At 39.2% G+C, this 23,336-nt stretch overlaps 2 protein-coding genes across 5 annotated transcripts in view; one reads left to right on the top strand and one right to left on the bottom strand.

Moving 5' to 3' along the window:
• The window catches only part of LOC139939410 (uncharacterized), a 92,038-nt gene that overhangs the window by 4,066 nt on the left and 64,636 nt on the right, over positions 1-23,336 (bottom strand). The window lies entirely within an intron of this gene.
• LOC139939934 (nuclear receptor subfamily 4immunitygroup A member 1-like) lies at positions 1,350-22,910 on the top strand. Of its 4 annotated transcripts, none has more exons than XM_071936099.1 (9): positions 1,350-1,575; positions 5,515-5,841; positions 15,049-15,180; positions 15,895-17,150; positions 17,477-17,606; positions 17,928-18,091; positions 18,698-18,900; positions 19,429-19,607; positions 19,939-22,910. In XM_071936099.1, the coding sequence occupies exons 3-9, from the start codon at positions 15,126-15,128 to the stop codon at positions 20,193-20,195; spliced, it is 2,244 nt and encodes a 747-aa protein (XP_071792200.1). In that variant the 5' UTR covers positions 1,350-1,575; positions 5,515-5,841; positions 15,049-15,125; the 3' UTR covers positions 20,196-22,910. The 4 variants fall into 4 exon arrangements, with proteins under 4 accessions (XP_071792200.1, XP_071792198.1, XP_071792197.1 ...); XM_071936097.1 differs by having other exon boundaries at positions 1,351-1,575; positions 15,049-15,231; XM_071936096.1 differs by lacking the exons at positions 1,350-1,575; positions 5,515-5,841 and adding an exon at positions 10,605-10,857 and having other exon boundaries at positions 15,049-15,231.

Raw genomic sequence — 23,336 nt, 5'->3', positions numbered from 1 at the left:
CACGCGCATTTTGTCAAAACAACCGGCCGGGCCAAGCTAGCCTGTGAGCCGAATCTAGAACAGAAGCCGTGAATTCAAAAAGGGCCATACTTATTCATACACATTGAACTCCCGCCCTTTCTTTGACCAGCGGCCAGTCCGTAAGTGCTCCATGTGTTGGCAAGGGCGCCACTTGCGTCAAGGGCTATTTATAGCATATTGATGCTATCAGAGCAAGACTAAAAGCCAGAAAACTGACATGCACTGCATGCCAATGCAACACAACCCTAGTGCAATATGTGCTCAATGATAGGTTGGTTGGGTTTCGAGAGGTATTTGTTTAAAAGAATTCTTCTCACTAAATTACAAGTGTGAGATGAATTAGCTTGCATGATACAAGTTATAAAAGTTACACACAAATTCGCCTATGATGTAATTTTAGCTTTTTAGATTACATCGTTATCGTGTCAGAATCAATATTGTCCAACCTCCATCCATTACAAAGTGAACACGCCTGCTAGTAGTCTCGATCCAAGATAATAATGCAAATAATATACAGGTCATACCATGGTCAAACTGGGACAGTGTAGGTAAACAAAGTTGTTTGTGTTCATTTTTTACTGCGTGGGTTAAAAAACAAACCTCCGAGACTATAGCGTCGCTTCACTCATACCATGGAGGTAGAACTACCTCCATGATCATAGAGTTGAGTGTCACCCGTTCACTCATTCACGACGGCAACCTTTCGGAAAAAGAGGCCAAAATCTACCATATGGAAAAGCCAACAAACCACAACAAGTTGTGAGCCCGTGCTAATGCCAAAAATACATGCTAGTAAAAAAAACAGTTGAGCTGGTTATATGTAGAATGATGTCATCAAAACGTGTGATACAGGACGACACTGCACGAGGAGCCATTTACACGGCGGACATGAATAATGCGGGTTGGAAATTAACAACTACCGCTCCTGAGTTTATTATGTTAATTAACAACCCGGAGCATGCGTAGTGAGATAAGTGTGCTGATTACCAATGCCTATGGCGTACGTCGAGCGTTCCTTATATGGAGGAAGGCTAATTACATTTATAATGTCTGCGTCAGGATGATAGCGGGGCACGGTTATCACGCCTGACGTACATCGTACTGACGAGATGTGTTCTTGACGACGGCTCGTCAACCTTGCAGGGTAACCGAAAGAAAAAAATCGAAGGCTCTGACGTAGGCGCTGACGCACAAAGGCTTGAGAGTACGACACTGACTAAGGCCTTGCCGTGTACTGGGCACGTCAGTGCGACCATGGTATCGCTAGCACTGTGCCACTGCTCCATGCGTCTCGTATTGGCCGGAAAATCCGGTTGAATGACGTCTTAGGGGAGCCACACGAGGACCAGCGCTGGGCTCCCGTCCTCCCATTCTTACCCAAAACCAGACGAAACATCTAGCATTCGTTGAATATGACCGTTATGTCGCGGAGGGGACAATTGGTAGTTCTTGCCCTGCCGTTAACTTTGGTGACTTATATGGACTGAATTTTATCTTGGAACGCATATCAACACCACCCTTTTTGGATATATATTTTCAAACAAAGAAAACACGGTAAGTCACGAGGCTTGTCTGAACAGTCTAAATGTACACATTATATTCCCCATAATGTTCATCCATACTTTGTTTTTGATATTGTGTTCTAACTTTCTGACTTTGTTACAGGTTGTCTATATTACAAATGCAAGACCAATCGATCCACAGTGGTTTTGTGCTATGGCGATGCGCGTATACCGTGTTGCACTCACGGGGAAAAATATAATATGAATTCACACCAAAAACTTCTATCGCTCATCACCAATCAGGCAATGCGGTGGTTTATTTTGTGATTGTTTTGGACCAAAACTAACCTTTTAAACTTTGGAATTATCATTAATTTAATATTAATATTCCGTTGAGAAATGTTGACATGCGAATGCTATGAAGTCAATAGATGAGATGGCCATACACATTCAATTAAATGAAACAAGTGTTTCACCGCGCTGCCTCATAATTTGATACAAAGCACTGACCAATGCCCAATTAAAAACAAAGCTGCCATCGTTATTGAACAAACATCATGGTCCAACAAAACAGTTTGGGTGTGTTGTTTGTCGAGGCTTAAATTTTAAAGAGTTTTTTTTATGGTGTTTTTGTTGAATCATTAGGTTGGCCTCGTGGTTGTTTTTTATCCACACATGGCCAGAAACGCAATCTCAACCATTCATACGTGTCACTTTTGTTTACCTCGTACACATTTGTTTTCCTTTGTGATACATTCCTCGAAATTGCCGACTATTATGCCAATTATAACTGATGAATTTATTCACATTCATTGTGAATATTCCAGGATAGTGCACTGGCAGTTATACCAGCTTAATTTTAATGACATCAACATCTGTATAAATTATTTACAGCGTGCAAAAAGCACAACTCAAAGAAAACGCCGACAACCACGTGTACTTTGCAAATCTGGCGGAACAATCAAAATAGTTCCCGAAAATGCTCACAATTTTTTTTTAATTTTTATAAATTAGATCAAATTGTTAAGAAAAAATAATTGGGTTAAAGTCATTCAGCTTTGAACTCTGAGGTATTATTTAATTCACATTCCATTAATTTAAATGGAATTAAAATTTTGGGTGAAATATTTGTGTTTCTTCTTCTTCTGTTTTGCGATAAATCTGCAAAAATCAAGGGAGTCAAAATATAAAGCTACGATTGCGCGATTAAAGGCAGTGGACACTACTGGTAATTACTCAAAATAATTATTAGCATAAAACCTTACTTGGTATCGAGTAATGGGGAGAGGTTGATGGTATAAAACATTGTGAGAAACGGCTCCCACTGAAGTAACGTAGTTTTCGAGAAAGAAGTAATTTTCCACGAATTTGATTTCGAGACCTTAGATTTAAAAATTGAGGTCTCGAAATCAAGCATCTGAAAGCACACAACTTCGTGTGACAAGGGTGTTTTTTCTTTCATTATTATCTCGCAACTTTGACGACCGATTGAGCTAAAATGTTCACAGTTTTGTTTATGTATATGTTGAGATACACCAAGTGAGAAGACTAGTCTTTGACAATAACCAATAGTGTCCAGGGTCTTTAAATCAAAACACTTAGCTCAACCTTGCGCTGGACCCTCGACACCAGATCTAAATCTAGTTTACAAAAAAAAAGATCCTTTTCATTTTTTCGTCTTTTAATTTCATCGAAAGAAAAGCATCTTGGGATATATATTTGCTCCTCAGCCACAACAAACACTATTTTGGTATAAAACAATCAACTTCTTACCCGAGGCAAAGCGTTTCGAATTTAGTAACAAGACTATAACCTCCCGGTCACATTCCAGAAACATCACTTATTACTTCAATTTGGATTTAGTTAATTAGTGATTAACTTATAATGGAATTGAATAATCACCTGAAAATATTTATTTTTGTTTGGTTAAATAAATAGACATATTTTATTTAATATTAGTTTCACATGAAAACATGTGTAGAATAGTCGTTTAAAAAAAAAACCATCAAATTGATCAAATAAAATGAGTAATGAAAACAAAATGTGTAAACATTGGCAATCAACATAATAAACAAATAATCATTATTATTCACCAAATTACATCTTCAAAATAGCTACATTTAAATGAGTTAAACTTGACATAGCAACTATACTATAAGGAATGCAAACAAATTTAGCTTCTAACCGTTGTGTTATTTTCAGCATGTTTGGAAAAACTCACAACAAAAAATCTTTCAAATATTTGAATTCTAAAATTATGAACAGTTAATTGGAACATTGTCCTCTGCTGTCAACTTAGAATAAAAGTAAAAATACAGCAAGGTAAGGGTCAAAGCGCAAAGTAGGCAAGCATTGCACACACGTCAGCGTTAAATTATAACAGGTAATGTCGCTTCAAAAGGCTAAAGCAATCGCCGCTGCCATGGCGCACTGTATAATTCTGCTTACGTCACTTCATCGCTGGGACAAGCTACATGACGTAGGAGAAGTGTGCAAAGATGCTTTATTTTCAGATGCCCGCGCAGAAACCTGTCTTCTTGTTAACTGGGGCTTGGCTACAGATGATGAGATATTCCAGCCTAATGACGTCATTGGCACGCTTGCCATGGTCGCAGGGTATATATTGGGGAGGTATGTCTTACGCGGGGCCAAGTTGTGACGTCAGTGCGTAAATCAAGATGGGGTTTGGCCTTAGCTGGGTGATAAAGAAATCTATTTTTAGGGATAGCTTTCATTACGGGCTGTGAGTGATAGCCGTATACGGAGAGTATATAAGATGATGTAGCATTGTCTCATTCTTTAGATCGACAATGATTTTTATCTGAGCTGGAAACCTCGAACAATTAGTAATTACATTTCGAATTCAATGCTAAGAAAGGGACTTTGAAACTTGCAAATTATTTTGTGGCGTCGTTCGATTTAATGACTGCTGAAAATTATAGACATGATAAATTCAGTAAGCAATTGTTTCACGTTATAACTACATATTGTTTATAAAGATATTTTATTATTGCTATGCAAATGAATTGTCACCTTTTGTGGTTTGCGAACAGTTTTATTACGTGTACATTTATCTCATTTTGATCTGAAATTCAAAGACAAAAACTAATTGTTTCAACTTTATTTTAATTGTCACCATGACAAATCACATTATTTAAAAACAAATGTTCACAAATAAACAACAAATATTGTTTACTGTTTCACTGATGTTAGTTAAAAAAGAATGACCATTCTGACGTCATTATTTGGAATTGCAAGTAGCAATTGAGCAAATTGATTGAAAGACAAATTATAATACATTTTCTGAAGATTTCCTTGTACACAAATTATCCGGGGAATACAACCGTCGAATAAACAACAGATTTGCTAAAACTGAAAACAAAATCCTGTTCAGTACTAATTTAATTCACCTACATCGATTACGCAGCCATTTTGTATTTTAATCACATTCCGATCAATGTACCCAAAACGAGGCTTGGATGACATGTTTGTAAAACGAGAATCAAATACCGCGTTTGCCTTCGCTCACATTATGTAAATTTTATGTTTATCCCCAACGTTTGTACCGGTACAAACAAAATTGTAAAAACAAAAATGCCCGATTTCATGCGACACGTTAACTATCAATAGCCGTCGTACAAACTGATGTAAAAATTACCGTCTGTAGAAAAATTAAGAACCTTACCTTTTTCATCGAAACGTACCGGGCGGGCTGCTGTAAAATTGCTGTGTTTTGGTCTTCAAAATGCATTTTTGTTTCATCCAAAAATTCCACAAGGTCCGCTAGAGGAAAAACCCACGTCCTGATCGGTCCCACTTTATCATGAAAATGCTCTTCTAAACCCATCGAGCAGGTCTAGAAATACCCAAGAATTCCATTCATAGGTCTTTCCACGTGTCTTCCCACGCATTTTATGAAACACTTTTATGTAACTGTACAATTGCGATTCATGTATTCAGTTACTTATCTATTTTTGGTTCTTTTTTACAGTGAGGATTCCGGAATAGCGCGTCTTCATTTACAGAATCGAAATGAAAGGGTTCGTCAGAGCTATTCAGATGGAGAAAGACTGCTTCGATATGTATGGGGAGCAGACCGGATGTTTGGAGAAACAGAACCTTGGCCAGGGGTCTATGGATCAAAATACTGGGGTTTACGCGGGTGGTGAAATTGAATATTCACGGTACGATCCCGGATGACGATGGCTTGGAGGGGATTTACGAACGCCCCGATATCAAAATATTTGTCCTGGAGTGGAAAAACGTAATCACTGGGATCATGTTGTTGTGTTTACCTGGACCCACGTGAACGTATGAGGTAAGTAAATTACATCATTAAGAAATCCCATTCATTAAAACTCCTGACAAATACTATGAGTGGGTATCATTAACGTCAACAAACTTTCAAAAACTTTCTTTAAAGTCAAAGTTTAACAACTTAAGTTTAACAACTTTGAAGATTTCATTTCACAAACAGACCCAATACTATATTACAGACATAGAGTTCAGATGCACCCCGCATGAACTTTGCGTAATCAAGATATTACTGTATAATGATTTGATGATCGTAGAACCAGAGAAGTTTACGCACGATAGCTTTAACAGATAAACTTCTCCAGTCTGGTGTCTGTACATAAATGCTCCTTAATGAAAGTCGTGTTGTGAAAAGATGTTCAGAGTAGAAACACAGGCAAGATCAATTAAGATGTAATTCCAACCGTCTTGCAGACAAAAAACTTGAAATGGCAAACTATCACGAAGTATTAAAGTCATTCCATTTTGTAGTAGCGAGTTGCACTTTGGTAAAGCAGTTTACAACTGTTTGGGAACTGCTTGAAAGTTTGGCTTGGGATGTGTGCTTGGTACCAAAACGCAAATAAGTCTTTGATGACTTAGGCGCACCCAGTCAAACTTCGGACCCTGGAACACCGTCATAACCCTCTTTATCATTCCCCGGTTGCTCACATATCCAGGCTCCAGGGTCTGCCTGTATGACGTCAAATACACGTCATAGCAAGCCGATAATGAGTCTGTGATGCCGTATTAGGAAGCGACCGGACTTGGCCGAGGTCTTACTCTGACGTCAAACGGCCTCAGCAAACGTTACAAACCGGGAACGATCTGCTCCAGCTATAGAAAGCATTAATTCCCACCTGACTGTTCTCCCCAAAACACGGTCTTGGTCGGGTGTTCTTCCCCACTCCCGTCTCCAAAACAGATGCGTTATAAACTAACGCACTCGCGAGTTTAAATGCGTCATTTACCATACACTACACTTGGAACTATTGTGCAAGGAAGACAAAGCTTCAAACCTTACTTCTTGTGTTGAAGCAAGAGGCTGAACTTTACGGGCTACCCTGGCACAAACTTGGGTGGTGCTAGCTTCTGGACTTGGTCTAGGAATTTAAAGTTTCTTCGTACTGCTTCAGAACAGACTTGGTAGGTTTAAATCACTTTATGTTCTTGTGTTGTGTTGTTGTGCCGACTGTAATGACTTCAAAAAATTTGGGATGTCTCATGATCTCAATCGCGTCGCACTCTTCAAAAAAGTTATTTTGAAAAATGATTTCGGTCATTGTAAAGTTAAACAGTCTGCAGATGTACAAACTTCATTACATCCAAACTTGTTCTTTCTTAAGAAACTAAAAGTCAGTATGGAGACGAAATCCGGAAATCGTGACAGATTCATTAGGCTTTAGCGACACTCTTCCTTGAGGCGAAAACAAAGTATTTTCCCACAGCAGAACTTCCCCGCCGCTTGCTTTTGTTTTTGTTATTGTTTAGATCATCTAAGAAACAAATTAAACTAATTGAATCGCCACATTATCTTTTGGCTGATCCCTGTTTTCCTGTATGCGGCCGTTCCGGCTACGTTTGTTTATACATCCGGAGAATATAAATAAATCTTTATCTACAAATGTCCGCTTCTCAAAGTTACAAAACGAGTTTTTCGGGGAACTCCCAAAGAAAAATAGACTTATAAGAATTAGCTTTAATCGGAGGTTTACAGATCATCAGAAAGTTCGCGTTACGAAACAAATGCTTCTCTGATTCGAGGGCGTTCACATATTTATTTTTCCTGGAAGTTGTTTTTCTATTTGATCCACTGTGGTTCTGAAGAATTTAACGAGCATATTCATTAAATCAAATCTTCGGTTTTTGATAAGGTTTTTCCAAATTCACAAACTGTTATCTTTCAAACACTCTTATCATCATCAAACTCTGGAGTTTTAAAACTCGCATGTTTGTAAATATATATATTGATTGAACTTGGCTTTGAATTCACTATAGTTCACCATTCAATTGTTTATTTGTCTTGATGAAATAAAATTCCTGATCACCTCTAAGTTACACCGCACAACAATCAGCTCAAAATTTTAGGCGCGAAAAAATCATAAGAGCCGATAAACAGTCGTCATACAACTCGTAACGCAAAACGAGTTCATTCATAAATACGTACGTAATACTGAGTTGTAGGCCTACGTGGGCGGATAAGATACACACGCGCCCCGCAACTGGCCTGCACACAAACATTGCCAGTGCTTTTTCATATAATACTGAATGCATTAACAGGTTGTTTTGCGTAAAATTTGGGTAAATATTTTCCTCATTAAAATGATCAAGAAACGGTGTTTTGTAAGGAGGCGTTTTCGAGTAACCCTCTCGAACTTTACGAAGACAAAAGCCCCAGCCTAGATTTTTGTACACCCGTTAAACTGACATTATCAGGTGCAAAAAACCACAAGAAATACAAGATGGGTCTGATTTGTGGGGAAAACAAGATGAACTATCAGAGATTTCTATGTTTTCTTTGGTAATTTTGTTTTGAATATGATACGTGTTATTGTCCAATGATGTTTTTCAAAAGAAAACACAATTCTCTGAATATTTGATGGACTGTACTGTATTGTATAGATGTATAGCGTTTAAGTACGCTGTACTTTTTCGGTTTGAACAAAAATGTACACCCCCACCCAATGTCTTTACGACCCATCAACAAAAGAGAGGAGAAAGTGTTTGAACTTTTAAAATCATGCGCTGCACTGAATCTAGAACCGGTGCATCCATCGATGTAAATCTCTTTTTTATACAAGTATAAACTTTTAAACTCGTTTTTGGACTGGATAATGTTTTAAAAACCTCTTATTGAGAGTCGCTAAACAGTAACTGACAACATTTTTTACATAGTATTTTCACTTAAATTGAGTTGATGAGGTAGTTTTAAACCAACAATGTTCCCCAATTGAGGGATACGCATAGACTCTTTGCTGTCGGTGTCAGAACCCATGGCACTCAAATTTTCTGGCCGAGTACCAGCGTCGATACAGGGGCGGTGGGCGGGGTTACGGGCCGATGGGTTACCAGAAAGGGGGGCATTTGCGTTGCGGGGAACAAAATTGAGTTTGTTTTACTTTCTGAAAGTATCCCACTTTAACTCAGCCACCACGCCTAACTTCGCATTGCTTATCAGTCCAAATACGTTATGATACTTGAAGACTTTATCCAGAATAGTTAAAAAATCGTTTTTATAGGGCATTGAGACCAACAGCTTTTTACCTTTTTCCATCAAAAGTGGACCCTTCTTTATATAAAAATAGTGCGATTTGGGTTTTTTTAAAGACGTTTAAAAGATACCCTTTTAACGTATATCGGAGACTGTACGTTTCTCTCACTTGGTTACTTGTATAATGAAGCGCTAAACATGAGCAAGAATCAGTTTTGCATTGGAACTGGATGAATAATTTACACTACTTTTATTGAAAAATGACTTTAAAATTTATGTAATGGTTGAGTTTTCACAATTATTTTCAAATCACGTAATTCCAATAATGACGCCATCGGCATCCTGTTGTTTTTGTTTATACGTGTGAAACAAGAGCATCATCTAAAACTTCGTCCTAACATAACCTCTTTTATGAATAAATAAAAAATAAATAAATAAAAAAAAACACATCAGACGGTTTTCTTCCTTCAATAGTAAATAAGGTTTTATAACATGTCTATTTCCTCTGGAGACGGTCATTTATTCCGAGAACAGTCCTAAAAAAACGCATAATTAAACGCTAAAAGCGGAAGTCGGCTTCGATATAGAATCTGTTACTAAATTTATTTGTTTTAAAAATAAACTTCAGCATCACTGAATAATGCACATGTTCTCAATACGCTGGACTAGCCACAAGTTGATGAGCTCGTCGTGAATGTATAATTAACACAGTTTGCGACTGCTTAAAAAGTCAGTTATTCTAGATACAGTCAATATTGACACTGAACCCACACAATTCCACCAAAAGGGGCACAAGTTGTGATATTTTAATTTTTCCTTGAAAAGGGGATTACAGAGTTTTTTCTAATTGCATAAAGCAAACGTCATTAAAATATTTTGTCGTCATTCTGCTAACTTAGTTTTAATATTTTCTAGAAAGAACAAGCCTTTCCCACAGCAAGGGTTTCTCAATATATATACCGCAAACTAGAAATGAAAATACAGTTTCACATCGACAGGCAGCCAGCCTCAAACCCATGTCTCTGCGACAGTTTGCTTGAACATATCGCATACAAAGAATACTTAGGCAAATCCAAGACATATGGTCGCAGTATTTGCAACTGAATCAAGTTGCCTAATTTTCCAGCACTCTCGTTCCTTACTAAAAATATCGGAGCTCTCCACATACATCGAGATTACGACCGTGCGTAAGCCCTTGATGTCTTCTTCATAGAGAGAAAAAATTAATCGCAGTATAATCAGGTCATGTAACGCACCATCCCATTGGAGGACCGCATCCATTGACGTTGCTGGTTATATTATGCTAATGCTTTATGGTAATCAACTGTCTATTTTCTCTCTCTGCTGAATAAATTATAACGATTCACAAGAAGCGTGTGTATGACGTCACACGTCGATGAGGCTCCATTGCCGTGTGTACGATGAGCACAATATTTCAGGCGCTCTGATTGGTCGGTCTCCATTGGTGAAGGTATGCATGACGAAAACCTATGACGAAAATGTAGATTGTGATGACGTCGTTAACGACTGCGATCTGGCGTTCGCGGCATATAGCCATATACCTTGAGTTCATTGAATCCAGCGTGGCATTGTGTGTTGAGCGGATCGGACGGAGTCTGGTGAGATAGGCTGTCTGCGGCGAGTCGGCAACATCTCCTCTCTCTACACGCTATAACCCTAAGCCTGGATGTGCAGTGATTGCATATATACCCCGGTCATATACTATACATCGTCCGGTAACTTGACGGCTCGGCAAACCTCTTAACGGAACATTTGGAGCTTTTTAAAACCACACCGTCAAAGTGGACACTACACGAAACGCACGATTGGGTGAGTTATTCTCGAGATTTTTGTACCCAGATACAGCCAGCTAAAACCTTGCAATTGCTGCATTTTTCACCTCAAAAATTGCTGTAAATTATCCAAAATGTGGATTTATGTATTTATTATATGCTGCCCTGTTTTATTGTACCCACTAAAAACTCAATAGTCACTTTAGTAAAATATTTTGAAAAACTTTTTGTTCAGTGTTGCATACTAGGTTCAGAAGAATTCGTTTCGCGCAGCTCTACTTATAAAACAATACAAAATAATGGTTAAACAAAATAAGTGTAACAAGAATTTAAAATTTAAAAATAAATTTACTTTTCCAGCTAGATGGGTCTGTATTCATTTTATGGCGGTTTTTCTTTTTTAATAGTCGGCTTTTTAAGTGACATTAAACAAAACTCGTGAAACAACTAAAGATTTTTATGAAACAAAAGAGTAAACTTTGGGATCGATCTTTCGATTTGGGGTACGGTTCTAGAATAACTCGGTGTTTTTAAAGAATTGCTTGTCAATTAATTTATGGATATCTATGAAAACTTTATTTAGTTTTGTGTACAGTAAAAATGTTTTGTATGTTGATACTGACTTTTTTAAATGTGGAAAAAGGGACTCTATATAAACCATAAATAAATGACTGACTGAAAACAAATTCAAAGCAGTGCCTTACAAAACTCGTTCTTTTTATACAAAACCGAAAGCAAAATCATTGTGAATGAGTCCAATTTGCCGAATGTAATTGTTTGCTGTCTTCATTTCTATTTTTGTGAATTAATTTAAATTCATAAATTCACCACTTGTTAAATATTGAGTAAAATTCGCTGATAACTATTCGAAATAAAATGTTCTTTGAATTTCGATGATTCTAGAGTTAAAATCATTACATATTCTACTTTTGACACTGTACTTGGAAAAAGCATCACCATGGCAATAATTTGTTTTAACCAAATTTGTAATAAAGGCAAAAAACATTGTGTCTGTTCTTAACAATGACTTGAGTTAGTTTTAAAAAAATACAATTATATCAGTTGCCGATATTTGTTGTTATTTATTTATTTATTTTCCTTCGTCACGAAACTTCTAAGAGATATTTTGATGTTGCATTCGCGTTGGTCATTAAGAGTTTACAATTTCGTTTTCGAATGAGCAAACAAGAACGAGTTAAAGAAAAAAAGAGACTATCGATTCTGTGGGTGAAATATTTGGAGCATTTGAAATAAGTGGCAACGATCAGCTGTGTGGTGCGGCAGGCAGCCGGCCCTACTGTTGAGTTGAATTACACGGTCCCATCACTGACAGCGGTCAGGGGTTCCAGGTATGCTTGCAATTACACTACATACTAAGTACAAAGCCTAACCTCACACTATGCGAACTATTAGCAACATTTATTCTCCTAATACATCTAAATTTCATTTCTTTTTTTTCCACCAAAATGTCCTAATAAATTACAAAATTCTTCTTGGATTATCCTATAAAAATCGCCGCGTGAAGGCGAGTAGACTGGCTTGTTTTTATTTCTCCGGATTGTACTTGATAATGATATTCCACCGTCCCTCCCTGTACCTCATGCAGAGCGTGTACACAAACCTCTACGCCACATAATACATGCGCTATGCACACTCGCAGTTCTATTTATATCGCCCGTAGTTTAGCGGCAACGTTTTGAGCTCACGGTCTAAATGGGGTGCAGAATTTGACGTCAGAGCTCTATAGCCCCTGGAGAGATCGGATGACGTAGGCGGAGTGCGTTTGATAGCTTCGATCCAAGGCTCTCTACATTATCAAATAATCGCACACAGAATTATATCACCAGTTATATGACTCAATGCCTGGCGCATCTGTCAAACTAAATCCAGTCTTTAGACTTTAAGCACTTGCAGTCTACGTGTTATTATAAAATCAAGCCTCTGTTTTTAAAACTCTTCACAGTATTTATTTTTCGCTTTGTGATGTGGGCCTCCGGTCTTTCTTAAGGCATATGTTTATTTCAAACAGACTTTTGCTGTTCTGCCGCTACTTGTGAGAGATGACAAAGTATACAATTTACTTTGTTCTTTGTATATTTTTGAAATGAGTTTGTACATCTGTCGATGACTATTTCTTTTGTGTGGAAATCTTCACTGATGAAAACCTGCGCCGATGTGGATTAAACTATCAACAATTGTTCAACAAATTCAAGAACTGATTCATCGGTGAGAATTAGTGAAATACTTGGAAAGGAGACTAGCAAGACAATGCAGCCTAACGACAACTTGGTCATGACTGTATACGGGCAGAGCTGGATAGTCTCTTAACTCAGTCGGTTCATCAAGTCCCTCAGCAAGTCAAGATTGTACTTCATTCTCCTGGAGCCTGGAGTCAGCCACTGATGAGAACTACCACTGTGATATCGAGGGGCGCTTATATTGACAAAAACAACCAGCATCAAGGCTGCTGTCCTGGCAGTGCACTACCTACACACAAAGCGCCTGATCACGTACGTGCGCTCTCGCTTTCCAATTCTCGAAATTCGGCTTACGCAGATGTATTCTATACCGTTCTGGCATACCGCCATGGTTGACCTGTTATAACAGTGCCAGCTGTAGACTCTATCTGTTATAATGACACTGTGTGTGCACTAAAAATAAGTTTTCATTGTTCGGTTTTTTTTCAAGTTGAAGTTCGGAACCAACCATCGCTGATGCTGTATGTGTGAACGCCAGCCACGCGAGAAAGTTCCGGGAAGAGTCGGCTCGTTTTAGACCCTGCGCGGCCCAAGGTTCACCCTAATGACGCAGGTCTACGTCACAATTTACCGTTTCGCTGGAGCTCGGTGCTTTTGGCTAAAGAAAATGTGTTCATAAAACAAACAATGTATAGCTCCACTGGTTTCCTGGTTTCTGTTCCAATGTTCCAATCTAAACCACAAAGGTATCCAGCAATGACTTGCAAAACAAGTTTTGGCGACACGATTTTAGGAAACGAAATGTTTCGGTTGATTTATGCTTCGTAAACAAGTTGATTTCCTAGACAGAAGGTGTCATTAGAAGGTACGAATAAATCATTGAAATTTTAGAAATTTCAATCGCATGTTTTGGCTTCATGACGTTCTTGCATTTGTTATGTTCTAAATGTGCACTCAACCATTGCATGAACTTAATTAGCGCGCACATAAACGGAACCCAAAGTTGTATGTCTTCGACGTGACCACCAAGAAAAAGTTTTAAATTAAAAAAAAATTCAGACAAAGGCATGATCGGGAGACTAAAAACTATATCTCTCCAAATACACAACAACGCTGACAAAGCAAAATGTTAATTACAGTAGGCCCTTATTTCTCGTATCATAAAACTTGTGTAGCTTGGTTCTGCGTGAACCTACATCCTATTTTTAGACAAAGTTGTTTTTTCGTCACACCAGACATATCATTGAATTTTATGCATTACTAAAAAGAAATGCATTATTTATCGACTCAATAGGTAACAGAACGTGTCAATGTGCGCGTTGCCCCTTTGTCCACACCATCGCTCGCGGACTTCGTGTGTGATCAGCACATTATTGTTGCGAATTCGCAGTTCCCCGAATGCTCGCTCGTTTATGGCTGAGTGGACTTTGTACGTCATGGGCTTTTTCTCGGTCTAGGGGCAAGGTATATAATCATGACACCGGTTCACTTCACGATTAGTAGAACCTGGGATAACCTCGAATGTGGAGCTTCAATCTCGTCCCCCTGCTGAACCGTGCTTACAAGAACGCTCTCAAAAACGCACTGCATAAGTTTTGTAAACCTATCAATTATGAAATTTAGACTACAAGATCTAAAGTTTGTATTGTACTTTTATAAACTGCAGTTGAAACTCTCTCTTTTTACATCATCATCATTCGGTAAAGACTTGCGTCCGTGGCCGCCTCATCCTTAAAAATTGTTATGGGGCGGCACTCCTGGAGTCGCCGACATCACCTGCAGCTGATTTCACGAAACGCTAGGATTAATCCCATCTCGAGTTAGGACGAGTAACCCGACCTAACTCGGTTCAATGCCTTTGGATACGGAACTTAACTCGTCTTAAGTCCTAAGATTAATCCGAAGTAAGGAAGAGTTTGGTGAAATCAACGTCTGGTATCTTTCAATCGCTGCTCTTCTCATCTCGCCAATGCTCTTTTTACAATATAAGTAATTTTGTTTTCTGTTTTTTTTTCTCTTTCCAATTACAGGAAGGTTGAGATTCAAGGAGAGATCAGATCAAGAAGAATTAGGCAGCCGGTTCCAGGGAGGGAACATTCAACCGAGAATGATGCTAGTTAGCCCGTCTTCGTCTTCTACCTATCCCATGCACTCACAGGCAGGTCCGTCCATACTAAACGTGGATTTCGCCGACATCTTTGACTATCTCCAAGGTGCATGATTGTTCATTGTTTTTAATTAGCTTCTTTAAAATGTCCAAACCCAACTGTCTTTGTCTATATCCCCTACACCTTCCCTCTGCCATTTAACCCCCGAAAACAAGTTTTGATTTTGGCTTTTGAATTGGTTTTGACTATAGAGTGCTGTGTATTTTGGTGTCATGTCACAACAAGCTCCTTGTTTTGTAGTGTGAAACGCTTTCCTCTAATGCAAATAGTTTGAAGATTTTTGTAGTAGTTCTAGCATGAAACTTGAACCGCTCGTGTACCCAGCATTTTAACATCTGTTCGCAATTAGTGTTATATCTTTAGTGTTATAATTTCAGTTAGTCTACACTTTCAATTTCTCGTTTTGTTTTGCTGTTTTTGTCAGAGATTTTATTTTCTGTCATTACAAGCCGCTTTGCTCATTTTAAAAAGTGTGGTTGTCACAATTTTGCATTATCACAAAGTTACTACTTCGATAAAGTATTAAACTTTGATTAACAATCGTTAACTAAACATGGATCCACTTGAAGAAAAAAACAACTTTTGATTGTAGTTTCCATTTTGAAAGTTCATCTATTCTGTTTGCTTTGATTGTTTTTCTGTCTGGGTTGCATATCTAATGTTCCTTTTCCCCCTTCCCCTTCTCTCTCATTTTGTTTGATCGCGCAGAATCCGCTGATCCAAGCACAGACACTCCTTGTACTTGTGGAGTGCAGGTAGACTCAACGGAAACGAGTCACGGGCTCTCCAGTCCCCTGAGTCAGGCCAGCAACAGCGGGCTTCAGGACTCACCATTGCCACAGTCTCACCAAGCGGTCCCACCAAGGACCACCATGCCGTCATATGTTGGTAAAATAGAGGTGATGCCAGCTGGATTCGCCCCCTCAGAAGCAGCCTTCCAAGCGACGTACGGAGCAGGAAACTTACCACTGCCTAGTTTTCAAGAGACCTATGGGAATTTTCTCAGTTTTGCTTTAGACCGCGCCCCGTACGGAGACGAGAGCGAGTATTCTTCACTGACGCCACTCGGACAGGGTGCCGCTGAGAGCATGGATTTCCCATCAATGGGTGATGCTGGACAGAACTTATCGAACTCTGTTTTATTGCCTGTCACATCATCGTACAGTCCTACTGAAGAGGCATACCATCACCCACAACAGCAGCATCACCATTCTCAACAGCAGCAGCAACAACATCAGTACAGCAGTCACCAGCAGCGAATCAGCCCAAGAACATGCTCTGTGAGTTCGCCCGTCTACACATCCGCCCCACAGCCGGCTAGTTTCCAGTACAGCCTGTCTCACGCCGACACGCAACCTTCCTTCTCCGGTCTTGGAAATGTCAACTTTCCGCGAGACCCCATGCCCCCACAGCCACCAGCCCAGTCGTACAGCGGTTATACCGGCACCGGTCACAGTGTTCCCGGTGGTGTTCCCGAGCCTCCCCGCAGCCTGGGTTCCTTCCCTTCCCCTACGCCGCAGGGGTGGGGGAGTGAGCTAGGGAATGTGGGCGATGAGTTGGGAATGCCGCCAAACACTATGCCAACGCCGCACCGTTCAACGGGCGTCATGCCGTCCGAACTATCAAGTCCGAGATTCGAGACCATGGACATCAAACCTTTGTCCATCCCGTATCCATCGGTGTCTATGAGTGCGAACATGAACCCCTCACAACCGTGTTCGAACCCAGGCCAATCCGGCATGCACATCGTGCCGTCACATCGAGGACTTCAACGTAAACCCAGCCCCATTCAACTACCAGTGTGCACTGAATCTGCCTCCCTACCCAACACAAGCCACCACCATCATCACCACCAAAGGAGCTCACCAGGTCACGAGGGAATGTTGTGTGCCGTCTGTGGCGACAGTGCTGCCTGCCAACACTACGGCGTCCGTACATGCGAAGGGTGCAAAGGATTTTTCAAGGTAAGTTTCTTTCAATATTAATTTCTTTAGTAACAAATAACCCACTTACAGGCCTGATACTTCACGGGGGCAACGAAGGCGATTGCCCCTATGCCCTCTTGTCATTGACTTGGTGTCCTTGAAATTCTCCAGTAGAAACTTGAAATTTCCTCATACCAAGGAGAAAATGCCTTGGTGCCCTTGCCCTTTGAATAACAAGCATTTAGGCCTGCACTCAACTTTGACTAAAAGCCATTTGAGGTAAACCGCACACAATGACGAGTTGACTTTCTAATGCTACTTTAAACATTGAAACTAAACGCATGTTACTTTTTTGTTTCCAATAGCGTACTGTTCAGAAGAACGCCAAATACGTCTGTTTAGCCACCAAGAATTGCACCGTGGACAAACGGCGTCGAAATCGGTGTCAGTACTGTCGCTACCAGAAATGCCTCGCTGTTGGAATGGTCAAAGAAGGTAAGTTTATCATTCAATTATTAACATCAATTAATACATACCATGGACAGTTATACAAACTCTGATTGGTCATAAACTGATCACGTGGTGATGTATTAACACGTGATATAAAGATCGGCTCTGGAAACTAACGATAAATGACCCCTAAACCAGCATAAACCGGCGTGGTCCGTAAACAGTGGCCAACCACCAACCCGGTTATTACCACGTAGTGAAGACCGGGTACTCACACTGTTATTCCAACTGTCCACAAAATATATCCCACCAGTATAGCCACGTACTTCAATTTGGTGGTTAATTGCATGTGTTCTCTTTTCACAGTTGTTCGAACAGCGAGTTTGAAAGGCCGTCGAGGTAGACTACCAACGAAGCAGCGAGCCTCGCAGGAAGTTTCCCCTCCCTCACCGCCGGTCAGCCTCATCACAGCTCTAGTCCGTGCCCATGTCGATGCGTCACCCGCTAAAGCCAACCTCAGTTACGAACAGGTACGTCTTCATCACAATGTCAAAATTTCCTCTTTCACTAAAACAGCCTTGTGTATAAATGGGATGCACATCGTCCGCCATATTTGATGATACAACTCTCAGCCAATGATAGCCTTTCACGCGTGCACGTGCCATTAAAGATGGTGGTCAATGACGTCATGAGCAATCCATGTATTGAAGTCGGTGTGGTCAGTCCCAGATACTGATTGTCTATGGTGTCACTGCAATGACACCGTCAATATCCAAAAGACACCCTTTGCACACTATCATGTTCTGGTTGAGAAGATTACCAATGTCACTTCGCGGCTACCGTTGGTCATCGCAAAACGTCTTGTCACAAACGGCAACTAATACAGGCAACCAGTTCAAAGCAATCAATAAGAAGAAAATTCCTTCACATATCAGTTTTCTCATCATTTTCACATGGACAGCTAAAAGAATGTCTATTGTGCCACCAAAAATGTTCCGTTTCTATACAGTGCAGCATGGTTGCCTCCAAAAATACCCTGTTTGACATGGCCTTTAATAACATCCCCTCAAATGAAGTATGAAATAACTAATTATTCACAACCAAGTTAACAATTTCATTCTTTTCTCTCTTTATAGTTTCGGCTACCTGACTTGAGTAGCAGTCCCCCTTCTACGGAGGTCCAACTCAAACAGTTCTACGACAATTTCTGCTCGTCTATCGATGTGATCCGAGCATGGGCGCAGAAGGTTCCGGGTTTCAGTGAGCTTTGCGAAGAAGACCAAGAACTTCTGTTCCAATCCTCGTGTCTGGAGCTGTTCGTACTCAAAATGGCTTACAGGTAAGATTTGTTCAACTTCAATGTGTTGTTATTGTAGAATAGTACTCTACTAAAGAGAGGTTTGCGGTGACACCATGTAAATACTATCTCTATTGAATAGTCATCATCATCATCGTGTTCTGTATCCAGCATGGGGGACGAAGAGCCACCCAACCAATGCGATCTGATGCGGATTGCTACAGCTGCCGTGCCCGAGACTCGAATTCTGCTTTGAGTAGTAGTACTGGTTCTTTAAAGAACCGGTGGTTTCAGACCCAAAAGAGATATCCACATGGTGTTCCCGCAAACCTCTCTTAGTTATACTTCCACAATGCAGAGTTTTAAATACTACTTAGAAGTATTCCAAACGGCCGAATTGAGGCCACTGAATTCCAAGCGAAGCATGTTTTATGTCTTGGAACTTGACTCTTGGCCGGTCATGAGTCAGTACAACTTTATTTCAACCAGACATCAGTGTTTCATGGAGAGTTTGTGTTCTTGTTTTGTTGTCATTATTACACTAATTTGTTTTCTTCTTTTTTCCAACAGACTAAATCAACATGACAATCTTGTTATATTCTGTAACGGCAACGCTCTGCATCCACAACAGTGTGAGCGAGGCTTCGGCGAATGGCTTGACGACATCCGGGCATTCTCAAAGATACTCTCATCACTTGAGGTCGATATCTCTACGTTTGCCTGCCTGTCAGCTCTTGTGCTTGTAACTGGTGAGTTTCAGTGTTTATTTGATTGGAACTCATTTGCAAATTACCCCCTCTGTTGACTCAAACCCTAACGATTGTGATTCGGACAACAGTGATCCCAAATTAGCCATATTATATTTAGCAAATCTGGGGTGAAAATTTGAGAAGCCAATTTCAACTGATAACGTTAGATATGGGTGTCAGTAACCACAAACAAAGTAAGCTCAAATTGGGGTTGGGGAAAGTCATCCTTTCCGGGGGTCCTTGAAACCATGGGGGTCTTGAACCCAAATATTATGCTCAAAGTATGTCGACGCATATTGACCCATATCTTCTTCTTATTTTATGTTAACAGAACGACATGGCACAAAGGACCCAGCCAAGGTCAGCGAACTTCAGAACAGGATCATTGGTTGCCTGAACGATCACGTGACGTTCAACACGTCTGCGCCGAATCGAGCCAATTTCCTCTCACGCATCCTACTCCAGTTGCCCGAACTGCGCGTGCTCAGCCAGAAAGGTCTACAGAGACTGTACTCGCTCAAGGTAGAGGACGCTGTTCAAGCGCCCCCAATGGTGGAAAAGATGTTCCAGCCTAATTTGCCTTACTGAAATTCAAATACTTGAAACAGCCGTAGGTTGTGTCCAAACTGACGTCAAAACATGGCTGAATCTTACATTCAACCACGGCTGTTTGAAGTCACAATCAAATCCACGTCACTTTGGACACAGTTTACATTATTGTCAAAGAGACTGCATAACAGACGCCCTCAGCGGTGAAAATTGTACATGTTGTCCGTTGTCATGCACACACTACACACTCACTTACATTCAAAGAACACAACGAAAGTACTGAAAAAACAGTCATGATTTACACGAGTCAAAGTTTTATTTTTTAAATATTTCATACTTGGTAATAAAGTGCCCATAATGTATTATGTGTGACTAGGAATACAACAATCTCAGATAAAAGCCAAAAGGAATGTGTACATAGCTAAAAGGATTTGGTTGATATCAAAACAAGGCATCTATTGTACTTAATTATATTTCAGGAACTGACGAAATTCAGCAGCTGCAATTTAACGGTTTTTATTTTAATTCATTCGAGAAAAGTGCCTGAAATAATTAGGGCATGTGGACATAATCAACAATATTCACTATGACTTGTTGTGAATGCAATCACTATAAAAAAAAATTGATTTCTGAACTGGAAAAAAACTACTTATTTTTTAAGATACCAAACGGTCTACATAAACCACTGAAATTGCAGATGTTGAAGTGATTGATAATTACCCATAAAATTTTTATTGTATTCTTTTCTAAAACAAGTATTCTTTTTTTCGAGCCAGGTAAAGTTTGAGCTTTTATAGTTCATGAAGAGACATTTAAAATGACTCGTTATCTATTTATTTATCTTATTTATTTTATCTTCATTTGGGGCAAAGTGGAAATGACGTATTTGTCAAGGAATTGTATTTGAAATAATTCATGAAAATAAATCGCATAATTGTTCAATGCATTTAAAATGACCCACTGATGCTGCAATAGATGATGGCAGATTTATTTTTATTTCATTTTTATTTTATTTCTTCTTCTTCTCTCTACAGGAACGTTATAAATGTACTGTAGAAATTTGAAATAATCACTGAAATGGATTCTTTCTAAAAGAGAGGGGGTAGGGTACTAGACGTGTAATACAGTCAGCCTAATGCGGTTAATCAATGGCTAAAAATAAACATGATAACCAGATCATTCTTGAGCTGCTTTAACTGCCAGTCCAGTAAACTGTACAAAAATGTATGTAGATATCTTACGACGTCACACCCGTCCTTGATGACGTCATCAATTTTGAATAATGGTTCCTTTGGAACGAAGTTTATGAACGAAATTTATGGATACTCACAACACTGTAAATGTTGCACCTTGACGGTTAGGATTTTGTCCGCACATCTACCACATAAAGTAATAGTAGAGTATCATGTTTTGATACTCTCTCACTCTCTCTCTCTCTCGCTCTCTATACCACAAACCTCTTTAATAAGCACCACTCTAAACACTTTAATATTCACACTGATTTTTATACACCAGGATCTGACGTCACAGATTCACATAGCGCTACTTTATCATGGTTTTAAGTGTTAACCATGTTCAATGAACTAGATTATAGATTTGTCTAAAACTCATATTTTTACCACCGCACCTTCATCGAAACCTATACTTGTTCGTAATTGTCGATGTCTCACGTTTATACAATTCATAAGTTTCTGCACTGACTTTTTCTACTGCATTGCTAATGCTTGACTGTATTCAAAAAACCCGTGTATCGTGTTTAGTCACATTGACTTGTGTCTGTTTTCGTTTAAAAAAATGTGTACCAAGAAGAAATTGCGCGCAATATTTATTACCAGTCCTAGGTCTTTCACATGGCTTTGTGAGTATACGCAATTTAACCACCTTGTTTCCCCTTCAAATATTGCGCAGTTTGTGGCAGTTTTTATGCTTTTATTTATCCACACCCATTCTGTGTTGGTTTCCACATTTATATTACTAATTGCAACCAGTAACTTGCAGGGTGTTTATTTTGTACATATTTACAATGATTTTACATGTACATTATGTAACATACGCGGCCATGAACTTGGTAACTCTGTTGGCAATTTTTTAGACGCAACTAAGGAACCGATTATAAAGAATATTAATGGAATGTTTTGCAACTTTTTGGGTGTCTGTCTTGTAAAATGGTGTGTACAAACTGTCCGATAGATTTTTCTATTTACAAACAAATATGGACAAGGCACAAAAATCGTTTTTGCATAATTTGAAAAGAAAAAAGGGAAAAGGACTATATTGTTCTCTACCGTATAGAATTGAATTTCGATGTGTTAATTTCCTTTTTAAATGTAATTTTCTACAGTAAAAATTGTGAGATAAAAATTGTGAACTTGTTGAATGTAATTTTGATGTTAAAACAATCCCACATCCCCTCTCAACAGAACCCCCCCCCATGTGACTTTAAGTTGATTTTTATTTTTAATTTGAATATCGGTGCTACTTGCCAAGTGTTTTACTATTCTGGTTTTTCAGTTATGAAAATATGTATAGCCTGCCCTCACCGGCAGAAGTGTGTGATCATGATGAGTCACGTGTCCAACAAAGTCGTTTTAATTGGTCTACAAAGAAAAATGTAGTTTTGTGTGTATTTTGTCCCTTTATGGCCTAGCTATATCCACCCACTCCTTCCCTCATCCCCATTTTTCAGTGTATAACGTACTGACTATATCAGATTTTATATCAATGTTCATCTAACACTTGAAAATAAAAACAGAAAAGAAACAAATTACTGGTAACTTTGTGTGTTAATTTTTTTTTTGTCAGTCAATGGTAAACGTAGTTCATACAATCTAATGACGTACTTTTAAATGATTTGAAGTCGCTACTAATCTACGTTGAGCTCTCGTTGCAATGTTTTCCCTTGAGTAGTTGACTGATTAATACTCAACAGTCATCGTGAACAACGCCCCTTTCACCATGCTATTAAAGCAGATTGAAATAAAATTCTGAACTCAAAATTCATTCAGAGAATACCACATCCCTCTGAACAAAATGTGACTTTTAGCTGATGTTTATTAAAGACAGTGGACACTATTGGTAATTACTCCAACGAGTAATAGTGAGAGGTTGATAATGTAAAACACTGTAAGAAACAGCTCCCTCTGAAGTGACGTTGTTTTCGAGAAAGAAGTGATTTTCCAC

The sequence above is a fragment of the Asterias amurensis genome, chromosome 7 (assembly GCF_032118995.1).
Source record: "Asterias amurensis chromosome 7, ASM3211899v1".
Classification (NCBI taxonomy): Eukaryota; Metazoa; Echinodermata; class Asteroidea; order Forcipulatida; family Asteriidae; genus Asterias; species Asterias amurensis.
Note: the sequence above shows the minus strand (reverse complement) of the source record. Positions and strands in the feature narration are given on the sequence as shown.

Coding starts and splice junctions, on each gene's coding strand:
- LOC139939934 (XM_071936097.1), top strand. CDS start 15,126: ATGATGCTAGTTAGCCCGTCTTCGTCTTCTACCTATCCCATGCACTCA. Junction 17,607..17,927: donor TGTTGGAATGGTCAAAGAAG/GTAAGTTTATCA, acceptor CTCTTTTCACAG/TTGTTCGAACAGCGAGTTTG. Junction 18,901..19,428: donor GTACTCAAAATGGCTTACAG/GTAAGATTTGTT, acceptor TTTTTCCAACAG/ACTAAATCAACATGACAATC.